Source organism: Dermacentor andersoni, chromosome 5 (genome assembly GCF_023375885.2).
Source record: "Dermacentor andersoni chromosome 5, qqDerAnde1_hic_scaffold, whole genome shotgun sequence".
NCBI lineage: Eukaryota > Metazoa > Arthropoda > Arachnida > Ixodida > Ixodidae > Dermacentor > Dermacentor andersoni.
The window spans coordinates 99,672,711-99,692,209 of record NC_092818.1 but is presented as its reverse complement, the minus strand read 5'-3'; the positions used below and the strand labels follow the sequence as shown (position 1 = coordinate 99,692,209).

Genomic DNA, 19,499 nt, shown 5'->3' with positions numbered 1-19,499 from the left:
CACAGCACTGAATTTGACTATGTTAGTTGCATTTGAGCTTAAAGATCTAAAGTTTATCTATTGTACACAGAATATTTTTTTTATTTCAGCTATCAACTGCCATAACAAAAAATTGCTTCAACATTGATTATTTAAAAAAAAACTACCGAACCGTGCACCTTACAACTCGAATTCAGTAATAAAAAAAGTTATTGCGATTCTGTCATGTGTCTATTAGAACAGCTAAAACAGATAAGGTTGATATATTATAGACTGCTCTGAGATATACCAACAATTTGGGAATAAGAATTTTGCAAAATATATCAGAGACAATGTAATGAGTTCACGTTAGTTCTAGAGTTAGAGATGAAAGAAGGCGAAAGGTAGGGAGCTTAACCAGAAGGGAAAATGTGCTTTGCATGCTTCCCTACACCGGGGAAGGGGAGAGGGGGAGGCAAAGATATAGGAAAGTAGAGAGAGAGAGAGAGCAGGGGAGCACAGGCATAGAATCCCAGCTGGTCACTATCCCCGCATACTACCAGCGCACAGTAACCCTTGCAGCATAGAAATACCAATCTTGTGTAGGTCTGTTGACCTTTAAAACTACAACAGCTGCGTTGACTTGTAAGCTGTAAACCTACAGCGCAAATTTAAACACCGGATGCAAGTGAGAAATACCACAAATAGCGCTTTCGGATCAGAGGTAAAAGGGTAATAGACTACATTTATCCGCTTTAGACTCTCTAACAGATGGGGTTTTCCCATTGGCGATATGCGCCTTTAGAGTTGAGTTATGGAGATCAGAACTTAGTGCTTAAATTTTTATGGCTTATTACATTACGACAAGATTGATTCCTAAATCGAAATTAAGCTTCCTTTACCATCTGCAGAGTTCAGCTGTCTATCCTAAATTTAAAAATATATATATATTCAAGTTGGTTTAGTGTTATCTCAGCGCGATCATTTTCGGATTTCCCATGTTCTTGAAAAGGAAAATTCACGATGGACCCGAATAAAAGATTACGTCTCGCCCACCACGAGAACGATGCGGGAGTGGTCTTGCGGGGGATCACACGACTACTTTCAGAGACGTCAGGCAACAGTGCAGATTTAACAGATGCAAATACCCACCACCCCACGGCAAACTAAACAAGAAACGGGCAGTTTCCCGGACGCAACTGCAGACACACACGTATTCGAACCGGGCGATCCTTCACCTCTGCCACCCAGACCTTCATTAATGCACCTTCATGCATATACACTAAACGAGTTCCTTTGTAATAACGATACTTTTCAGTCTTCCTTCTTCCCCCGTGTTGTTCGCGAGTGGAATAACCTAGCTGCATCTGTAACTAACAAAGTATCGCGGTCTGATTTTGTTGTTATTAGAAGATGAAATAATTAGTTAGGAAAGAATAGATCTTATGCATATATAATCATCAGAACTCCCATTTTTCGAACTGTAGCTAAACATTTATCCCCTTTGTTTCTTTCTTTGTTTTTATAACACTGTAATAATCCTTACGTACATGTAACCTGAAGTGTACTATTTCTGTGAGTTTCTCTTGTTATTCATATTACTAGTGTTGTAAAATTGTGCATTGAATCTGTTTTATGTATTTCCATTTACATGTTTTCATGTTCTTACCATTCGGTATATAAAACATTAATTGTATGTATAATCATATGCCCACCTGCTATGGTCTCGATATGAGACTGGCAGTATTGTAAATAAATAAATAAATAAATAAATAAAAATCCGACGAGTGTAAAGCTTGCGGATCCAGAGCGACGCTGCCGCCCATGCTATGCGGGAATGCGCCTCTAGCGAGCAGCAGGAGTCCCCGAGGAAACGGCCCGTGTCCAAGTACTGGAGGCCGTCACGTAGCCTGGGGTGCTTGTGGCTCGACCCCGCCCAAATCGCTGGACATTTTCAATAAAGTTTTTCACTCACTTAACAGCAACAACATGGAGCGGTTTGTAACGTGCTTACTCCGCGGCGTCATCCGCTTTACTTTGTATGATGACTCGGCATTATCAGGGACAAAACGTGTACCACTGGTTTCGTATTTGTTTTTATCGCGTGGAAGACGCTTCCACTGGTATTTCACCGTGTAGGATCATCGCGCAGTGTAAAACGCCACATTTAAAATGTATTGAAAATGCGCAAGAAGTACATCAAAAATGGGCTTCGTATGATGCGTGCTTATTCCTTTCCTTTTTCCCTTCTTTTTCTGTCGACTTTGAAGCAGAGGCCGGCGCCTTCACTGGCGCTAGTTGCTACTCTCAACAGAACAAAACAAGATGCACGAAAAACACCGAAAAACGCGGAAGACGGTAAAATATAATGAAAATTCGACACAAAAGGAAACTCATGCTCAAAGGAGTGTAACATGGTAGGAGAGACGCAGACAGCTCCGTAAACAAGCGAAAATCCACAAAGACAGTACAAAAAACGCGTACAAGAGTTGATATTTTTGTATACAAGATGCTTGACGTATCTGCACATAGCTATAGTTAAAGGAATGCGTAACTACATAAGTGAACAAAACCAATTGACTCAAACGTGAACAACACATAAGTGACATGTGGTATTTAAATAATCGCAGTAATAGGTTCAGGCGTGAGCATTTCGGCTCAGCCTTTCTCTGCTGGCAGACAGCCCACTTATCGACAAAGGCAATCAAAACGCACGAGCTAAGTAACAAGTACCACAGCTGCGTGGGTCACGCATAATAAAAAAGGTCAGCCGGCAACGTGTCCCTCCGACTTCAATGCCTTCTTGAATTGGTGCCAAAGGCAATGCTTGCCAGGACATGATTAGATCAGCTTCGCGCCGCGGGAACTCCCAGAGGAAGCATATACGACTAGCCACTCGTCAGCTTCGAGTTCTGGTTCAGAGAAAACGGAATGTTTTATCTCTGAGTTTTTTCTCGCTTCATCTTACTCGAGCCGCACGAAAAGAAATACAATGTTCTCAAAGACATTGATCAGTTGTCCTAATTACCTCGCACGCGAAACTATCCGTAGGGAAGAAAGAGTTAATTGCTTCCTCTCGTGCTACTTAAAGAGGTCACGGCAATGTGCTCTAAGAGACTCCTTATATTGGAAGGAAAGAAGGGTGGGGGGGGGGGGGTGGGGGGTCGATTCTATCGTGACACTGCACAGGGATTTTGTTCACTGAGGCAAATTAATATTGAACACAGGGAGATTGTGTTGATTAGATGAAAAAATTATGCACCACCTATGTTTCGTTTTCCAAGTGAGCGGGCTCGGCACCTTGGCACGGAAAATTTTTGCCGTGGTTTCGATGCAATGCCATGGTTTCTGACACGACATGACCTCATCAGGAGAGCGAAATGTCATAAGAAACAGAGCCAAAATGCCAATTCAGAGTAGTTCTTTAGTTTATTTATTTGTTCCCCATACCTTACAGGCCCATTAAAGGGTTTTGAGTAAGGATGGGAACAGTTACGACAAAGGAGAAAAAACTTAGCATCAAACAAAAAGGTAACAAAACAAAAGTTACAAATAGTACAGCTACTCGTATTTTTAATTCCTTGTTGAAGTTACGCGGCGTGCTCCAATTTCAGTGAAGTGCTTTCTTTTTTGCAGTTAGCTCTGAAACTTGAGCCATGCCAGATTTGAAAAGTTCTGAAGGATCATTTCAAAGTTATAGGACCAGGCATAAAACCTACAACAGAATACCTGAAGTTTAAAGCTCATCGGCGTTTCCTTTCTTACACATCTGCCAGTGTAAACAGACCTAAATCTGACTTATTTCTCGTCCTTCTGACATGCCTTCGTCAGGTTTTGCAGATAATCAGTGCTAGATATAATGAAAACGTAACAAAAAAAGGCGAACACATACGCGTTCCTATTTTCTGACGCTAATCTACTCGTACTCGGTGACAATCTAACAATTAAATATAAGATCAGCCCACACCGCGCTGCCTCTGCACACCGCCAGTACCTCCGCGTTGTGAAACATAGTTCCCGAGTGGCGCCGATATTGAACATTTCTGCATCCGCCGTGACGCCAAAGAATTAAGCTAATGTCATTGAGAGGCAAATCTAAGCAAATTATTTTTTAATTGATAGGGGTATAATTGCTTTCTCAGATGTCATAGACTAGATAATCACGCGACGGCAACTAGCCCAACCGTTACTTCTCCTTATAGAGTCCTGTGTCTACTCGTAATCTAGGGCCAAGCTCACAAATATTTTCGTTGGTTAGTGCTTTTTCTAGTTGACATTCCGATTTGCTATTATTATCTACAGCGTCGTGATTGCGTGGAAATTAATCTTACGATCAATTACAGCCACATCGACATTCTACAGATTTGATTTGGAGCCGGTTTTATGTGGGAGAAATAGCTTTATTTGGAAGGACGTGGTTTTGTTTCAATGCGCCGCATTATCTGCCTCATGCCAGGCACATTGCGGTGGAGAAATGGGATCCTATCTTGGGGCTCCGTTTCGGGCTTCCTAAACAATTGTGTGATTGAACCAATGTCGACCAGCACAAAAACGCAATGTCCTACTCGTTAGGCCACAGATGCGCGTTTACTTCTTTCGTTTCGTGCCATCGCCAACTAGCTTATGAGCCGATTGTCTCATGCACCACGGCACACAGCAAAAAAAGTTGTTTAAAATGTGGGAGAACTTGCGTGCGCCAGTTTTCAATCTGGTTTCAGGCGCAGAAATGGAAAGCTCGAATAGTCAACCATGCCACCTGTCTTTCACGTGCATCCCGTCGCATAGCATCATGTCGCCTATAAAAGTGAGAGCACGCCAGGCTGTCCCATTCTTTTCTAGTGGCAGCTAGCGCTTTGAGGTGCTGTGTCACACGACAACGGCTTTTGGGATCTGTTCACATTCGCCAGGCCAGCGCTGCGTAGACAGCGTAACATTGTGGTGCCTTTCGGGATCAGTGCAGGTTTTAACAAAACAGGTTCTAGTGGTTTTTTTTTCACCGGAGTAAAACATATAAATCATCATGCTATCGCTGTCGCCATCGTACCACTGTTACCTTGCTGCTGCCTTCGTATACAGACGTTCGTTGCCCACTAATTGCTCGTCCTAAAAAAAAGTATGTTGGTACACATGGTAACGGCTCTGCAGAACCCCAAATAACGCTCTGTAGCTGCAACTACCTGCAAGAGGCTTCGCATAGCATTGATTTGTTTTGTGCGTGCCACCTGCATACTTATTTCGCTTTTTTTTCTTAGAAGAACGAACACGTTGGTTTTCACTCGTACGATGTACTGCTACATTTGTCCCAGCGAAATGTTTGCCTACGTCATTCTTTTATTTTTCACTTTGATGACATCCCAGTTGAAGTATGGAGATTCACGGGCGCACGAGCGGAGAGGGAACAGGTGAAATGGCAACCTTGACGTGAAGCGCAATGCCCCTCTCCGCCCAGTACGTCGTTGATGATTTCATCGCTGAGGAGTGAGAGTCTGAACAGAACATCACGTACCAGCAGAGAGCGGTTCATTCACAAAGTCACAAGAAGTCGTAGACTAGTCCAGTTGCTTTAAAAAAGCGCGTTAGTGCTTCAGTGACCTTGTGCCCTTCAACCAAGGTAGCGATTGGTTGTACAAGCGATGGAGATCATACGCCGATCATAACGTTAACCAACGATGGACGGACAGCGGCACAGAGGGAGCCTCGCAGACTCGTCACACATGAAAGAACTGCATACAGCACTACTGGAAATTCTAATGAGGAATAAATAAGCGTTGGCAAACGCGGCGCCTAACCACAGGCGACACAATGAAGTTGCTTCGCGACGGGGAGTCCGAGAGGCAGGCGAAATCGCAAGTCACGGTCCAGCGAAAACAAGCTAGAGTTGGCGAAATCAGGTGTGTTCCATTGTCCCAGTGTTGTGCAACGAGCAAGTGAGTAAAGTTGCAGCACCGCATCAGTTTTCAACAGCGCACATGAATATTGCTGGGGAGCCGAGCACAGAACTACATCTGCATTATTGTTGCCGACAATTCCGCAATGGCGCTACAATCATTGAAGCATGTACAGGATGAGGCATGCGTATGCTGCAGCGAAAATCCGGAGACAACTCGCCGCGTCCTAATGGAATGCGAAGGAATTCACCCGGTGAGACCCATATCTATAGATGTTGTACGCCTTCCAGAAGAGCTTGGATTTAAAGTGGACGGAAGCATCAACCGGTCAACAGTCGAGATAAGCAAGATAAGTTTAGAGCACTGATGAAAAAAAAACAAGAATTGGTGGATATGACTGAATCCGTTACAGGCATAGGTGGCGGTATAAGTTAGAGAAGTTTTCGGGAAGAGAAATGAGATTAGGGACATGTATGATAGAATGAAAAGCATATAAAGCATACCTGATTAAACTAAGCAGGTTATGTGAATATTTATCACCACCACCTTTCAAAGTGGATGCCAATAAATCATCATCATCATCATCATAGAATGTCACGCCCGTTCTCGGGAGCTCGGTGCTGAGCCTACCTAATTTTACACACACAAGAGCTCGTAAGAACCATGGCGCCGGACAAACTGCAGAGTTTGTAGCGGTGCCTTGGATTAACAACATACCATCAATTAGCCCATCAGCCGTTGAAGAAAGTAGTCGTAGCCACCTGGAAGAGCCACGAGGTATTCTGCTGCTTATATTGTAAAATGCGAAAGTCTGACCTGTATAGAGATAGAGCTTGGTGTGATATATTCACTGCTCCCGTAGTGCTTTTGAAACTGGTATATATGTGCATGTAGATATGTACACGCGGTCAAGGTAAGACATTTAAGAAAGATAACAGAGTGACAGAGACAGCTGCTTCAGAGTTAGTAGCGATGGGTCCCAAGACACAGATAAAGTCGCCGGGGACATGACAAAACAGATGTTGGGTGATTCTCAGGGTTGAAGCAGGATGGTTACTGGTTACAGCACCGGAGAAAGTGGCCCGTGGTTTCCGCACTGGCAAAGGAGCTAAGTAGCGTGATGATAGCCATGAAAGCTGTTGAATGTGCGTTCTGAGCGTCTCAACGGTGATGTATGGGGTATGTGTGTGCTATTGTGCATGACCAATCGCTGCAGGTGTCGTGGGTGCTGTCGCGGGAACTGCTACAGCTGTCGCTCATCGCGGGAAGCGAGTACAAGTCCGAACTGTTTGTGATTGTATGCTCTGCAGTATCGGAGGTTAGTGAAATGTGCTCAACAAGACAGGAAGACCAGTAGCGTAGAAATCCGAGTAAGACAAGCGCTCTGGATTTCTACGCTACTAATATAGACGGTATAGATGGTCTCCCTGATTTTCTGCGACGTACATGAATATTTGATTAATAGAAATGAACTTAATTTTCAGGTAAGAAATGTGAGAACTCCAGGTATGATCACTATCAACAATAGCGCATAAAAATATGTGGGTCTTCCTGTACGCAAGTGACCGACAGTGAATACATACGGAGCGAACGAGAGATCGGCTTTCATCGCTCACATTTGTAGAACTATGTGTACACGTCGCAAGCGACCTTTGCACCAAAATTACCAGTGATTTCAAACTCTCAATAACTTTCATATAAATCCAGTGCAACGAAGAGGCGGCGGTGTTGCAGAAACTAGCGCAATCGTGCACAATTATCCGCACAAACATAATGGCTGGCGAAGTTCCCGCGATTTGCACAAGCGTGCATTATTGATCTCGAGTTTTGTTCAGCAGACGCTGGATTTTCTGTTGGGTCTGCTTTCTTTGACGTTATCAATGAATTTCGAGGCGCAGTTTCAATACTGCGCCTCAAATCTCTGGCGTACATTGTAAAATAAGTTACACTATTATTTACTTTTAAGAGTAAATTATGTTACAGTGTATATCTCGAAGCCTCTTTAACTCTAAGTCAAAATCCGTGCGTCTTAAGGATGTCAAACTACAGTGTTGCTTGCACGACCATTTCGTCAAAAGGGGCGCGATGACTATCTCTACATCTGCTCCTAATGGAAAATCAACATTGTTGCAGAAAAAAAATGTATATTTACAGATATTTACAGACAAAGCGGGTATCACAGGCGTAACAGCAGCCAAGATGGAAAAGGAGCAACTTCTGCCTCCTCTTCATCAGTGCCGGCCTGATGCTGCAGTCTTCTTCTCTCTCACGGCAATATGATTGCCGGTCAGTCTTTCAAGCTGACTTGAGGTCACTGGAGAGAGCGAACCATCGAGGCCCCTTATACACAGATAGGCAGGAATAGGGTCACTGCCATCAATTTAGATACCTAAGAGCTATTCGACTTTGGCACTTCGTCTATGTGACAAAAGTCCAAGCTCAAACGTCTTCTACAAGTAGCTTCTTCGACATGATAAGGCAAGATGATCAAAAACAGGACAAAAGATTAAGGGAACGAACTGTCAGCACCACACTTGTCTAAAGGGGTCAGTGGATAGATTGGCCATAATGCCGTTTTCACCATGTGTCGTTTGCGTTCGTTGTCTCCGGACATACGGATGCACCTCCCCCCTGGGTTACTACGACGTGAACAGACCATGTTGTACCGTCTGTGGCTAGCAGTTGCCTTTATGAACTCATATGCTTTCCTTATTGAAATGGGCAACAGCCCCACATGCGACACATGCAACAGCGAAGAGACGCTCATACACATTATATGTGTCTACCCACGATATAGTGCCCAGAAACAAGTGATGGGCAGACTACTGGATCAGTTGGACAATCGTCCACTATCAGAACTGAAAGCTTTAGGTCAGTGCTCTGAAAGAACATCCGCGTTGAAGGCCTTACTCGCGTTATTAAGGTTCTTGTGGTCTACGGGGCTTAACGATAGACTTTAAGAACGCCGCCCCCTACCGCTATAGAGTGTACGCGCTTTTTTAGTGCTCGTCTCGCTTTCTCTCTATTTCCCCATTCCACTCTCTTTCTCTTTTTATCCCTCTTAACCCTTCACCTCGTGTAGGGTAGCCAACCGGAACTACCTCTGGTTAACCTCCCTGCTTTCCTCTGTATTCTTTCTCTCTCTCTCTCTCTCTCTTTCTTTCTCTCTCTCTCCGCAAAGAAAAAAAAAGCCGACGCCACAATGAGACCACTCCATGTCATGCCGCATACTAGGTTCATTCGCTGTAGGACAAACAAATGTGGAACCTAGAAGGCTAACGCGAGGTAGCAGCTGCAGAAGGTGGCACAGTCCGCAGCCAGCATCTCGAGCACTCTGGACAAGTGTAATTCAGACTGGGTGACATGGTTTCCGTACGGGTGTCGAGTGTCGTTCGTATATTTAACAATTTGTCCTGTCTTTTCCTACGCTGTTTGCTGTATTATGTCCCCATACCAACACGCCCCGCTAACGACGATTCTGCATATCCCCCCGAGAGAAGCCAGGCTACCGTCATTCAAAACACACAGCCAGTATTCGGAACCAAGATGAACCAGAATCATGCGTTTGGAATTTGTCCTTAAGCGTTCCCTTCTTGGACCGTCGTATACAAGAACATCTTCCAAAAGATGTTGCAGCTTCTTTCTTGACGAGCCGCCACTCACAGTTAGGCCACAAAATACTCCCACTCATTCATTTTTTATCCCTAGACTTTCCTTTATTGAAACATCGTGACATGAAGGGCAGTTTGTACACTACAAAGCCCTTGCTTAGCAGGACTCTGCGGTGTATGGTTCTGCATAACTTTCGTAGTTAATTCTGTCTTTTATCGCATTCGCTACGGGAGCCCTAGGTCGGGCTTCGTTCATCTGACGATTCAGATTGCTCTTGTTACAAAAGAAAGCAAAACGAACAAACGAAATAATGTGGTCCGGAGGAAACCAGGGGAACTTCACGATTGGCGTACTTGCCGGCGGGAGAAGGAGAGCTGAGGATCCTCCTCTTCGATTTGCGCTTCACCATAAGCACGAAACCATCATTCCTTCCATGGCTCCTTGTCGTGTACAGCTTAGTGCTGCCAATGACGTTGCATTTAGATCGTCTGTTTGCTTTCCTGGAGCCGATCGCTGGAGACGACAACTATAGGAAAGCGCAAAACGGAACCCGGTTTCATCGCCGTCTTGCATAGAGCGATGACCTTCGGGGCAACGAGTAAATTTGTCAAAACGCCAGAAGACAAAAAAAGGCGTCATCCTTGGCTGCTTGCCCTCGAAATGTGGCACATTCCCATGATGACGTATTGGCAAATAGTATGAGAGGAAGAGAAAGCGGAGGCGGGGAGGTTAACTAATTGCACCGGGCTTCGCGTCGTATACTGGAGAAGGGAACCTTCGTTATTTTGAGGCCTCTTTCCTCTCAGAAATGATGACGAAAAGAAAGAGAAATACGGTGTCTGAGTGTGGTGACCTTCATACACACGCAGAGAGACAAAGAGAAAGCTTTTTAGTGTGTAAAAAAGCTTTTGGGCTGTAAAAAATAGCTGATTCCATGAACGTCTATGTGGTATCGTTTTGAAAACAAGTTATATAATGTTGGCAAACGTTTATGAAAAGCGTATATGGCTGCTTGCTTATCACTGCAAATAGTTACACAACTTTATTGACAAAAATAATAGGAATTTAACAGGAATTGACTTTGACCGGGAGCTGATCAAACGATAAATGTTGGAGAGGTTCAAAATCAAAATTATGTGAGTGACGGCAATCCGAGAAGCCATTCGTCTTCGCACTACCTTGCTGTTTATGTTGCAGAGCATATTTTTAAACCACGACAGCTAGCGCAAACAAACAAAATGTGTCACTGCTGCAGTAGTTGGAAGAAGAAGGATCAACCAAGATGGCCCGAGCAAGCAGCAAGGCGTCCTTTAAAACGGTCACGCTTCGTCTCTACCCATTCATAATGGCCACATTCGTAGCGGTTGAGCTTTGACCCTGCCGCGCGACTTCCACAGTTTCGTCCCCTTTTCCTCGCTGCCTCCTTTTTGTTTTCTTTTTCGGCTAGTGTTCTTTAGACTGCGCGCTCTCGTGTCAGAGGGGCGATAAATCTTGCGCTGCACCAGCCGTCTAAACGACTGTCGCCGACAAGGCGGCGTGTTGCGGTACTTCGGTACCACGTATAGGTTGCACATAGGAAGAGCACCGAACGGCGAACGCCAGGGTGTTTCCACTAAGTTTCGGCGCGCGGCAGAAATAACCGCGGCTGATGCAGGCGCGGAGGTGAGCTCTGCGCCTCCTCTCGGGTACGTTCGGCAAAAAGGCGACGCGCGAAGAGTGACACTCTTCGATGAAAAGAAACAACACGAAACAAACAGGCGAGGTGTCGTCACTTCGGCTCAGAAAGTTTGCTTCGCCGGGGTACGAACCGCGGGACTTTTCCCGGAATGACCCAGTCGGTCACGGCGCTCCATACACCGGCACGTCGCCTTGGTTGGCGCCTCTCTCTGTCGAGTGCGAAACGACGGAAAGCGAACCGAGTTTAGCGAAAGCATTATTCATTCAGGAGCAGCGACGCGCGGTTCAAGAGTGGGGCGAACCAGCTTTCGCTAGAAAGCACTCGGTGGGCTCAAAACTGGAGCGCGCATCCTGACACGAGGCCTTCGTCGAAATGACTTTTTTGGTCTACCCTGTAGGGCAGCCTGAGGTAGGTAGGGCTGACCAGAAGGAGTTCATAACACGACCACGTTCATTCTGCGCGGTAATCCGGGACAGACTTCAAAGATATGGTATTTTGCATTCCGCTCTTTTCTTAGCATTCTTCTCTTTCTTTCTGTCAGGTAATACAGAAAGAACAGGAAGCATATCCGCGCTTACACCAGCCGGAAGCTTTAGCTAGTGTGCTTTCACTCTCGACAAAAAAAAGAAAAGACATGCTGATGATATTGCAGCTATTATATTTATTGTGCGTCATTCTGATTGCGATATTTAACAGCAGTGTTCTTAATATTACTTTGTGACAGCGAAAAAAGAGAGAAGGGCTTGAGAAAAACGCCCCTTTACATTGGCTATTGTGAAAGGAAAATCGCTGTGTTGCAAACGTGCGTGGTGACGTCGATATCAGAATGTCATGCCATGTGTTGCTGCTCAGCACGGTCAATAAGCGCAGGCCTTGAGACAGTCGCTTTCGTAAACGAGTATTTCCAGAGCAATATGCGGTGTAATGTCATAATTTTTATCGTAGACATCCAACTGCAACTCCCTTAAGTCGAACATCCATATTGTGCTACGTGTTTGCTTACTTTCCTGTTTTTCCTTTCAAGCAACAGAACACCTTCAAGTGACCTCAGATGACCTACAGATGCGACGGCAAGCCCTGAAAAGTTGACGATTGTTTTGAATTGCCGCGCGCGAAAATATTGCATGTATTCGCGGGCTTTCTTGACGTTCGGAAAAACACCTTTATGTAGTGCGCACTGACCAACAGAAAGCTGTATGGGGAGCTTTCCATGTTGCTCTACAATTTTCTCATTGACACTTTTCATCTAATTAAAATATTTGAGAAGTTGATTATTCAGTTAAGATAATTCTATAATTAGGCGGAATGAAAAAAAAATAGTTTGAGTATCGCCAAGCGACGACAAACAACATTCACTTGGTTATGTCCAGCTACGTGGCATTTGGATATCTTTAGATCTTGGTGTGCGATAGTTGGGACACCGTGTATAGAGCCGCTAACATTTGTAAATGCGAAGCGCTTGTCCTGTTTTTTTCCCTGTGTCCCCCGTCCTGCTCAGCGCTGAACCACACAGTCTGGCGAAGCATGGTTACTATTTGTCACGTTACGCGTCTGAAAGACATAACACAGTTATTCTGGAAGTACGTCACCGTTCAGGTTGCGGTCGCTGCGTCATGTACGCGCTGAACTCAAGCTGCGCATTAAGAAAGGCGATGAACGCGTCACATCCCAGGGTAAATATGCAGGTGAACAAGTGAGCTTAATAAGTGACACGCTTTCTCGGGGTAGATGTGAAGCACAGTCAAGGGACACCTACACACACAAAAAAAGAAAATAGCTTATTTTAATTTTTGAATGCGACCGCGGGCCAGTTGACATTGCTAAAATTTAAATATTTAATTATGGTATTTTGCGTGCTAAAGCAACGATTTGATTATGAGGCACGCTGTAGTGGAGGACGCCGGAAATTTGGACCACCTGGGGTCCTTTAACATGCACCTAAATCTTAGTACACGGGTGTTTTCGCATTTCGCCCCCATCTAAGCGCGGCCACCGTGGTCGGAATTCGATCCCGCCACCTCGGGCTTAGCAGTTCAACACCATAGCCACTAAGGAACCACGGCGCGTGTCGATAGTGCTAACGCGTCTCTAAACTGTCTCGCGCCGGGAGGAGTGCTGAACGCGAAAGAAGCGTGGGCTGTACTGCCTATTCTGATGCGAGAAATTAAATGTTTGGTTTTTCAATGACGTGTTCGGCGAACGCTTTGGAATGGTGGGTAGCAGTAAGGGCGCAGCCTCTATACAAGTGCTAATGTTACAAGTGGCTATAAAGCGAGCTGTATGGAGCGAAGTATGCAGGGGTTGAAAGCCATACGGTTCCGCTTTCTAAGTAATGTTTGTGGGTGCGAACAGGAACCTCACGTATAGATATTTTTATTAGGCGCAAGTGCATATATGACACAACTGCGGTGCTAGCTTGATTAAACGTAGACAGTAAACTAATGAAACAATTCAAGCGTGGTGCCTTTGTACGATGCATTCTGAACAAAAGAAAATTATTAATAAAATAGCCTTTCTATCAGGAACAAATACCGGGTACACGAGGACTAAAGCATTTTATTAACACTCGGGTGACTGCTTGATAACTAGAAAAACGCCACTCGGCTGGCTGTCTCAGACGTATAAAATACGATGAACTTGAATGATAGGGCGAATGTTCACTGTGCGCATTGATCATACTGTACTTTGTATGAGCATGTAGAAGTCGACCTACTGACATCTATGCAATGACACCCCGGCAAAAATAAACTTTTCTACTGAACAGCTGGCCTCAGGCCATTTTATATACAAGTCCATGCCCTCACAAGAGGTCTACTTCAATGTCAGAAGAGAACAATAAACTTTCTCCTTATAGTATTGCTTATTCTTTTTTTCAGCAGGAGGCCATATAACCTCTCATTCCTTGCCGCGCGAGCATTGTATATCCATGGTGTGTTTGCCTAAATATTAGTAAAATTTCCGAAAAGCATACCGGCATCGCACCTGCTACCGCAGTCTAATCGTGGTTTCGGTTCTAAGAAAAAAATCGGTGGTTTCACCAGTGGCGAGAGGGAGGGACATATTCTGAATGCAAGTGTTTAAATTTATAATTAAAGTAGTGTCACATATCTAGAACGCTCGCAACGCAGCCACTTCATATTGGAGACTGTTCATGAAAGAGTTAGTGCCAAGCCTTTCCACGGAGCACAAAGAATATCAGTGCGCTACATTTTGACTTCATGGCACACTGAGGGGCCCATAATTCTGCAAACGACGGTTGTCTCGCCCCGGGCAGTGCTCATGGACATCACTACCTTGCTCTCTGCGGGCTTGACCTGGCTTGATCCCGGTTCAATCCCAGTCGTTAGCACAAGTTGAGTGCTGATATATCAAAGAGAACACGTTATTTTAGTCCAAGGCCGTTTATTCATATGCTATTTTGTAAGAACCATATGGTATCACCAGAAATATTCGCCAGCATGGGGACTGATTAACAGGTATCGGAGAGTGCATGAATTACCCGCATTTCTACGATAATTATTGCTTGAATTTCAATCAAATGTTTTCTCTCACATTAGAACTTACAGTGCGTGCCCACCGTGATCATTGTTTTGTGAACAAAATGACTCTATACGTCTTTACCTGTGTTCGTGCTCCACAACGTCAACTTCGTGCTGAGGAAGTGTCACGTGTACATTGGATCTGGTACTCTTGCGATCACGACGAAGAAACAGGAACACATCAAAATACGTCTTCGACCTCTGCTAACAATGAGGTGTCTATAAGCAACGTTTACAAATTTAATTACCTGGCTCCCGATCTGTCACTACGGCAGAATATCCCGTGTCAGTGATGAATATCATGTCAGGCATGCTGAAAAATGGCGCATCTGGTAGCTATACGAACTGTTCAATAGTCATCAATGCTACGCATAAAGCTCAACAGGCAGTACTTTCGTGATGGCTCAATGGTTATACTGTTCAGATTATGCGCTAGCGGTGGCCTACACAATACAACCACTTAAAGTTCGGGCAAACGTTTAGTCCGAGAGTGCTCTATTATCCAATAGGTTGAGTTTAGCTTGTAGAGTATGTCGTTGAGTGCCAAAGATGGGCAGTGACACAGAAGGTGCTCTACAGTCTCATCGCACCCGCACAAATTGCACGCCGCACCGTTGGCCATCCCTATGAGGAATGAATAGATATTGGTAAATGCCACGCACAACCACGTGCGACACAGTAAGGTTGTTTCGCGACGAGACAATACAGGTGGCAGGCGAAGTTGCAAGTTAGGGTCGAGAGAGTGCAAGCGTGAGTTGGTGAAATCCGGTGAATTCCATCGTAGAAGTGGGGTGAGGTGAGTGAGTGATTGAAGTTGCCGCGCACCATTCGTTTTTAAGAGTGGTATAGCAGCCCGCTGATGTTTTTGATAAGCCGAAAGCGCAGCTTCATCTGCACTGTCGTTGCCGACAATTCTACAGTGGCTTGGCAACCACTGAAATACACTGTCGTGTCCTTTCTAGAGCACGTGGTGATGAGCGTGCCTTATTTCGTACACTAGTCGCTCGCCTAAACCATACTGTAGGACCATGGCCTATGCATTATTGCATGAAAAAGGCCACAAAAGCCCTTCTGCACTTCGTGAAGGATACTGGATTGTAGGAACGCTTGTGACAGTGGTGATTCCTCTACGACTGACTCTTTGAATGACTGAATATTATTTTTCTTTTCTCTCCGAGTTTCTGGATGATTTCTAAGAAGAAAACCCGAGATAATGAGTCCAACAAATTGTCTCGCATTTGGCGATCGGTACGAAATGTAGATGTCTAGACAGGTATCCTTCCCTTTCTTTGTCCTTACATTCTAAGGAGTGCCCTTATAGCTTTGTTTGCTTCACATTTTGTAAAGAGCGTCTCCGCGTGAAGCATATATTCCTTCAATAAAGCTTCTTGGCGTAAAAGTTGTTACGTGGGTCACTACTCATACGTGAAATAGTTCACAAGATTGTTTTCATCTTCTAACGACTGTGCTGGAGCATGTCGTTCTTTGTCAAACATAAAATCACCAAAGCAATAACTCGCCACTCCTTTCAGGAAAGAAGAACTAAGAAAATTTGTACGTGAAGGTAAGAACATGTATCTAAAGGAAGGTCATTTGGTAGTCAAGCCAACGTTGTTCAAGTCGTTCAAGATGCACTGGGTCATAAATCGCTCGATGGAACTAAGGACCGGTGTTTTGCTGCTAATTCGATATTCCGTCCAGTGTTATTCTTAAGCCCAGCCAAAAATCAGAAGCAGTAGATCGAGGGGCTTCTTTCACGGGATATCTTCGAGATGCCACTTGACAAAGCTAGCAAGCGACCGTGAGAGAGCCTGGTCCCGGCAAGCACTCATTTACTTCTCTAGCCATGATTTTTTATTAGATTTCATATTACCAATAAAGAACTCGGCAACCTCTGACTTGTTGCCTATAGTGCGTGACCGCAATTATTTGAAGAAAAAACAAGCCGGCCAGCAAAATTAAGACGCTTGTCCTTACTCTTAAAGAATGCTGCTGTCGCAGTAAATTGATTTATAGACGAAGAAACCCACTCAAGGCTGTTCCGACGCGATCGGAGACCGCTCTCGCACGCTCCTTTCTGCAAAGCCTAGCATTTAACTTTTCCAGTGTTGCCATTCTTTTGCACATTTACTTTTATCGGGCGGGTGTCTCAAGAGGCTTTTATCAGTTTTGATGCACTGTGAAGTGCAAGCCAACGACCGGCTACTCGCAAACACAATGGCAGGCACTAAACTCACCCGCAGATCAGTTCCGCCGCAGGGACACAGGAATACAAAAAAAAAATGAGAGCTCTTTTATTATGTTTTGTCTTCAAAAGCCAGTTCACAAGTTAATTAATTCATTCATAAAATTTAACGTCCCAGGAAAACTTTCGAGATATGAAGGATGCCCTAGTTCAGAACTCCAGAATAAGTTTTTAGCACTCGGAGTGCTATAACGTTCACCTAAAGCTGCACTGGCCGCATGTCACCTCTATCGAAAAGTGGCCGTGGAGTCTGAGAGTCGAACTGACGACCTCGTGCGCAGCAGCCGAACACTACAACCACTGAGCCACTGCGTCTATAGTTTCATGATTCGCCTACGCATCAAGTCTTGTTGACATTATACCTCCGCTAAATTGACGTCACATAACACACACAGGTATCTGTGTTCAATTTTCAACCGTCTTTTTTTTTTTTTTACAATTGCGTGTAACGTAAAAGAAACTCTACAAAGATTAAGATTTCTCTGTGGGTTTTGTGCTACAGACAATCGAAAACACAAAGCGGCCCACACAAAGCGTTGCGGTAGCGCCACGTCGTTTAAGAAGAGCAAAAATCAGAGAACACCAAAGTATGTCTTATGAGTTGTAAATGCGAAAGCATTAATTTCCAATTGGACGCCGCTGAGCGGTCCTTCGTATAATCTAATAGAATAGAATAAATAATACCTCTCACATTTCTCTAGCAAACAGTATGCCGGAAACATATCTAAACATGTCACACACGCTAAGGCTGCCCTGTAGCACTCAGTCTTTTTTTTTTTACTCGTGCACTTTAGTAATTGTATAGGTGTCTGCCCTCAACTCTTGCCTTTTCCTTGATATAAGGTCAGACATTTGGGCGAGTTGGTACAGATGCATGATTGAAACATACATCGCAACTTTTACGCTGACCGTAGGACAGGAAGACACAAACATGCGTGTTTCCGTCCTACGGTCTGCGTAAAAGTTGCGCTGTACACTTCCATCATTTTCCTTGACAAGCTATGGACAAGACAGTAGGAAAGATTTCAACATCGTTTTCAAGATCGTAAACACTTGAAGTACAAAAGCGCGTGAGCAACTATTCAGTTCTCTTATCTGAGCGCCCTGCATCGGATCAGCTACAAAACTGTGGTCAAGGAAGCAAGCGTTATCCTTCACCTACGCACCACTTCAACGTACACTCTATATTGTCAGCTGCTGTGCAAATTGAGTGCGCTCTGGAAGAATAAAAACTGGCGACGAGCAGCTAGCGAATAGCCACGGTGTTTCGTTCTTTTTCTTTGTTTTTTGTTTTTTAATGCTTGGCTTTGTGAAGGCCTTTCTGCAAGGATAACCGAGTGCTGCGAATATTTCCAACGAAGGACTTATAGCAAAGGCACGCAGGGAAATAAATACCAAGCAGGCCTCCAAAAAATTTAAACGCCACTGACCTGCCCCGTTATAAAGTCAGTGTTATTCTTGATGTTTTTAACCACGCGGTTTAACAACTCCCGCCCAGGCTACGGCAAAAAGAGTTTCAATTAGTAGCGTGTCGGTTTTACGTACATGTGGCTTTCCTTAAGCAACGTAATTAACGTGTATCTCAGCTGAGCTTCCTGACAGCTTGAAGCCCGCGACTGCGCAATCGTGGCTAGACGACTCACCCAGCCTCCACCGCTCGAACCGCGGGCAGTACCCCGAAGAGCAGCTGCACTGCAAGGCAGGAAGAACACAGGGGAAGCCACCAGGAATTCGGTTCCTTTCGTCCGAGGCTTTGCCACCTCATGACTGGCAGTTCACGCAGCTCCCGCGCCTCGAACCGGTGACATCAAAAGCAGCCGTGAGATCGACGCCGCTGCCTGTCCGTCAGCGACGATGCGTTGCAGCGGAAAGACAGGTCTTGAACTTCGCGACCTGCGTCGTGTTTTGCCGACGACAGGCCAACTGTGTGCGCGCGGCCTGTTCGCTGCTGGCGGCCGCAGTAGCGGTACTCACGCCGCTTGTATATGACCGGTGCCGCGGCAGGCAGCAGCTGCGCCGCGCGCGAGTCGTGGTCGCAAAGGCGTGCGCGCGTCGTGGCGTCTGCCGCTCGACTCCGGCCCGCGTGCCGGTCGTGCCTCCGTCGCCGCCGGGTCCAGAAACTCCGGCGCTCGAATCTGCGACGAGAGCGAGAGGGTGCGTGAGAGGAGCCTCGAGCGAGAGTGGAGAGAGCGCGAAAGAGACGGCCGCTTTAGTCACGTGACTCAGCTGTCGCTCTCCCCTTTTCCTCACCGCCTTCCCCCTACCTCGCCTCGCCTCCTCCCCCATTTTTATTCGTTTACTCTCAGAGTGCGGTTTGGACTCTTCCTCGGGAAGCTGTGGGTCTCACTTTCACTTTTCCTATTGAACTAATATTTATCATCTGGAAAAGGGGGCGTGCCTACTTTTGCCCTGTGTTCATTGAAGTTTAAACGCTTTCCGCTGCCAGGAGGCGTGGAAACGTTTAAAGGACGGTGGTGAAGAAGGAGCGTCGACATGCTTGGCGGCGTCTCCGTCAAGTTAGAATGCGTAAACAAGAGCTAACCAGTCGTCCGGAGTTTGCCTTTCGCTTTCGTTGGGCC

At 45.4% G+C, this 19,499-nt stretch overlaps 1 protein-coding gene across 2 annotated transcripts in view; it reads right to left on the bottom strand.

Moving 5' to 3' along the window:
- The window catches only part of LOC126530947 (glycine receptor subunit alpha-2-like), a 134,339-nt gene extending 115,282 nt beyond the window's left edge, over positions 1 to 19,057 (bottom strand). For both annotated transcript variants that reach the window (XM_072288241.1, XM_050178277.3), the window contains exon 1: positions 18,564 to 19,057. In XM_072288241.1, coding sequence (XP_072144342.1) covers positions 18,564 to 18,685 — 122 coding nt within the window. In that variant the 5' untranslated portion in view covers positions 18,686 to 19,057. The remainder of the gene's footprint in view (positions 1 to 18,563) is intronic.
- Between the last annotated feature and the right edge of the window lie 442 nt (positions 19,058 to 19,499).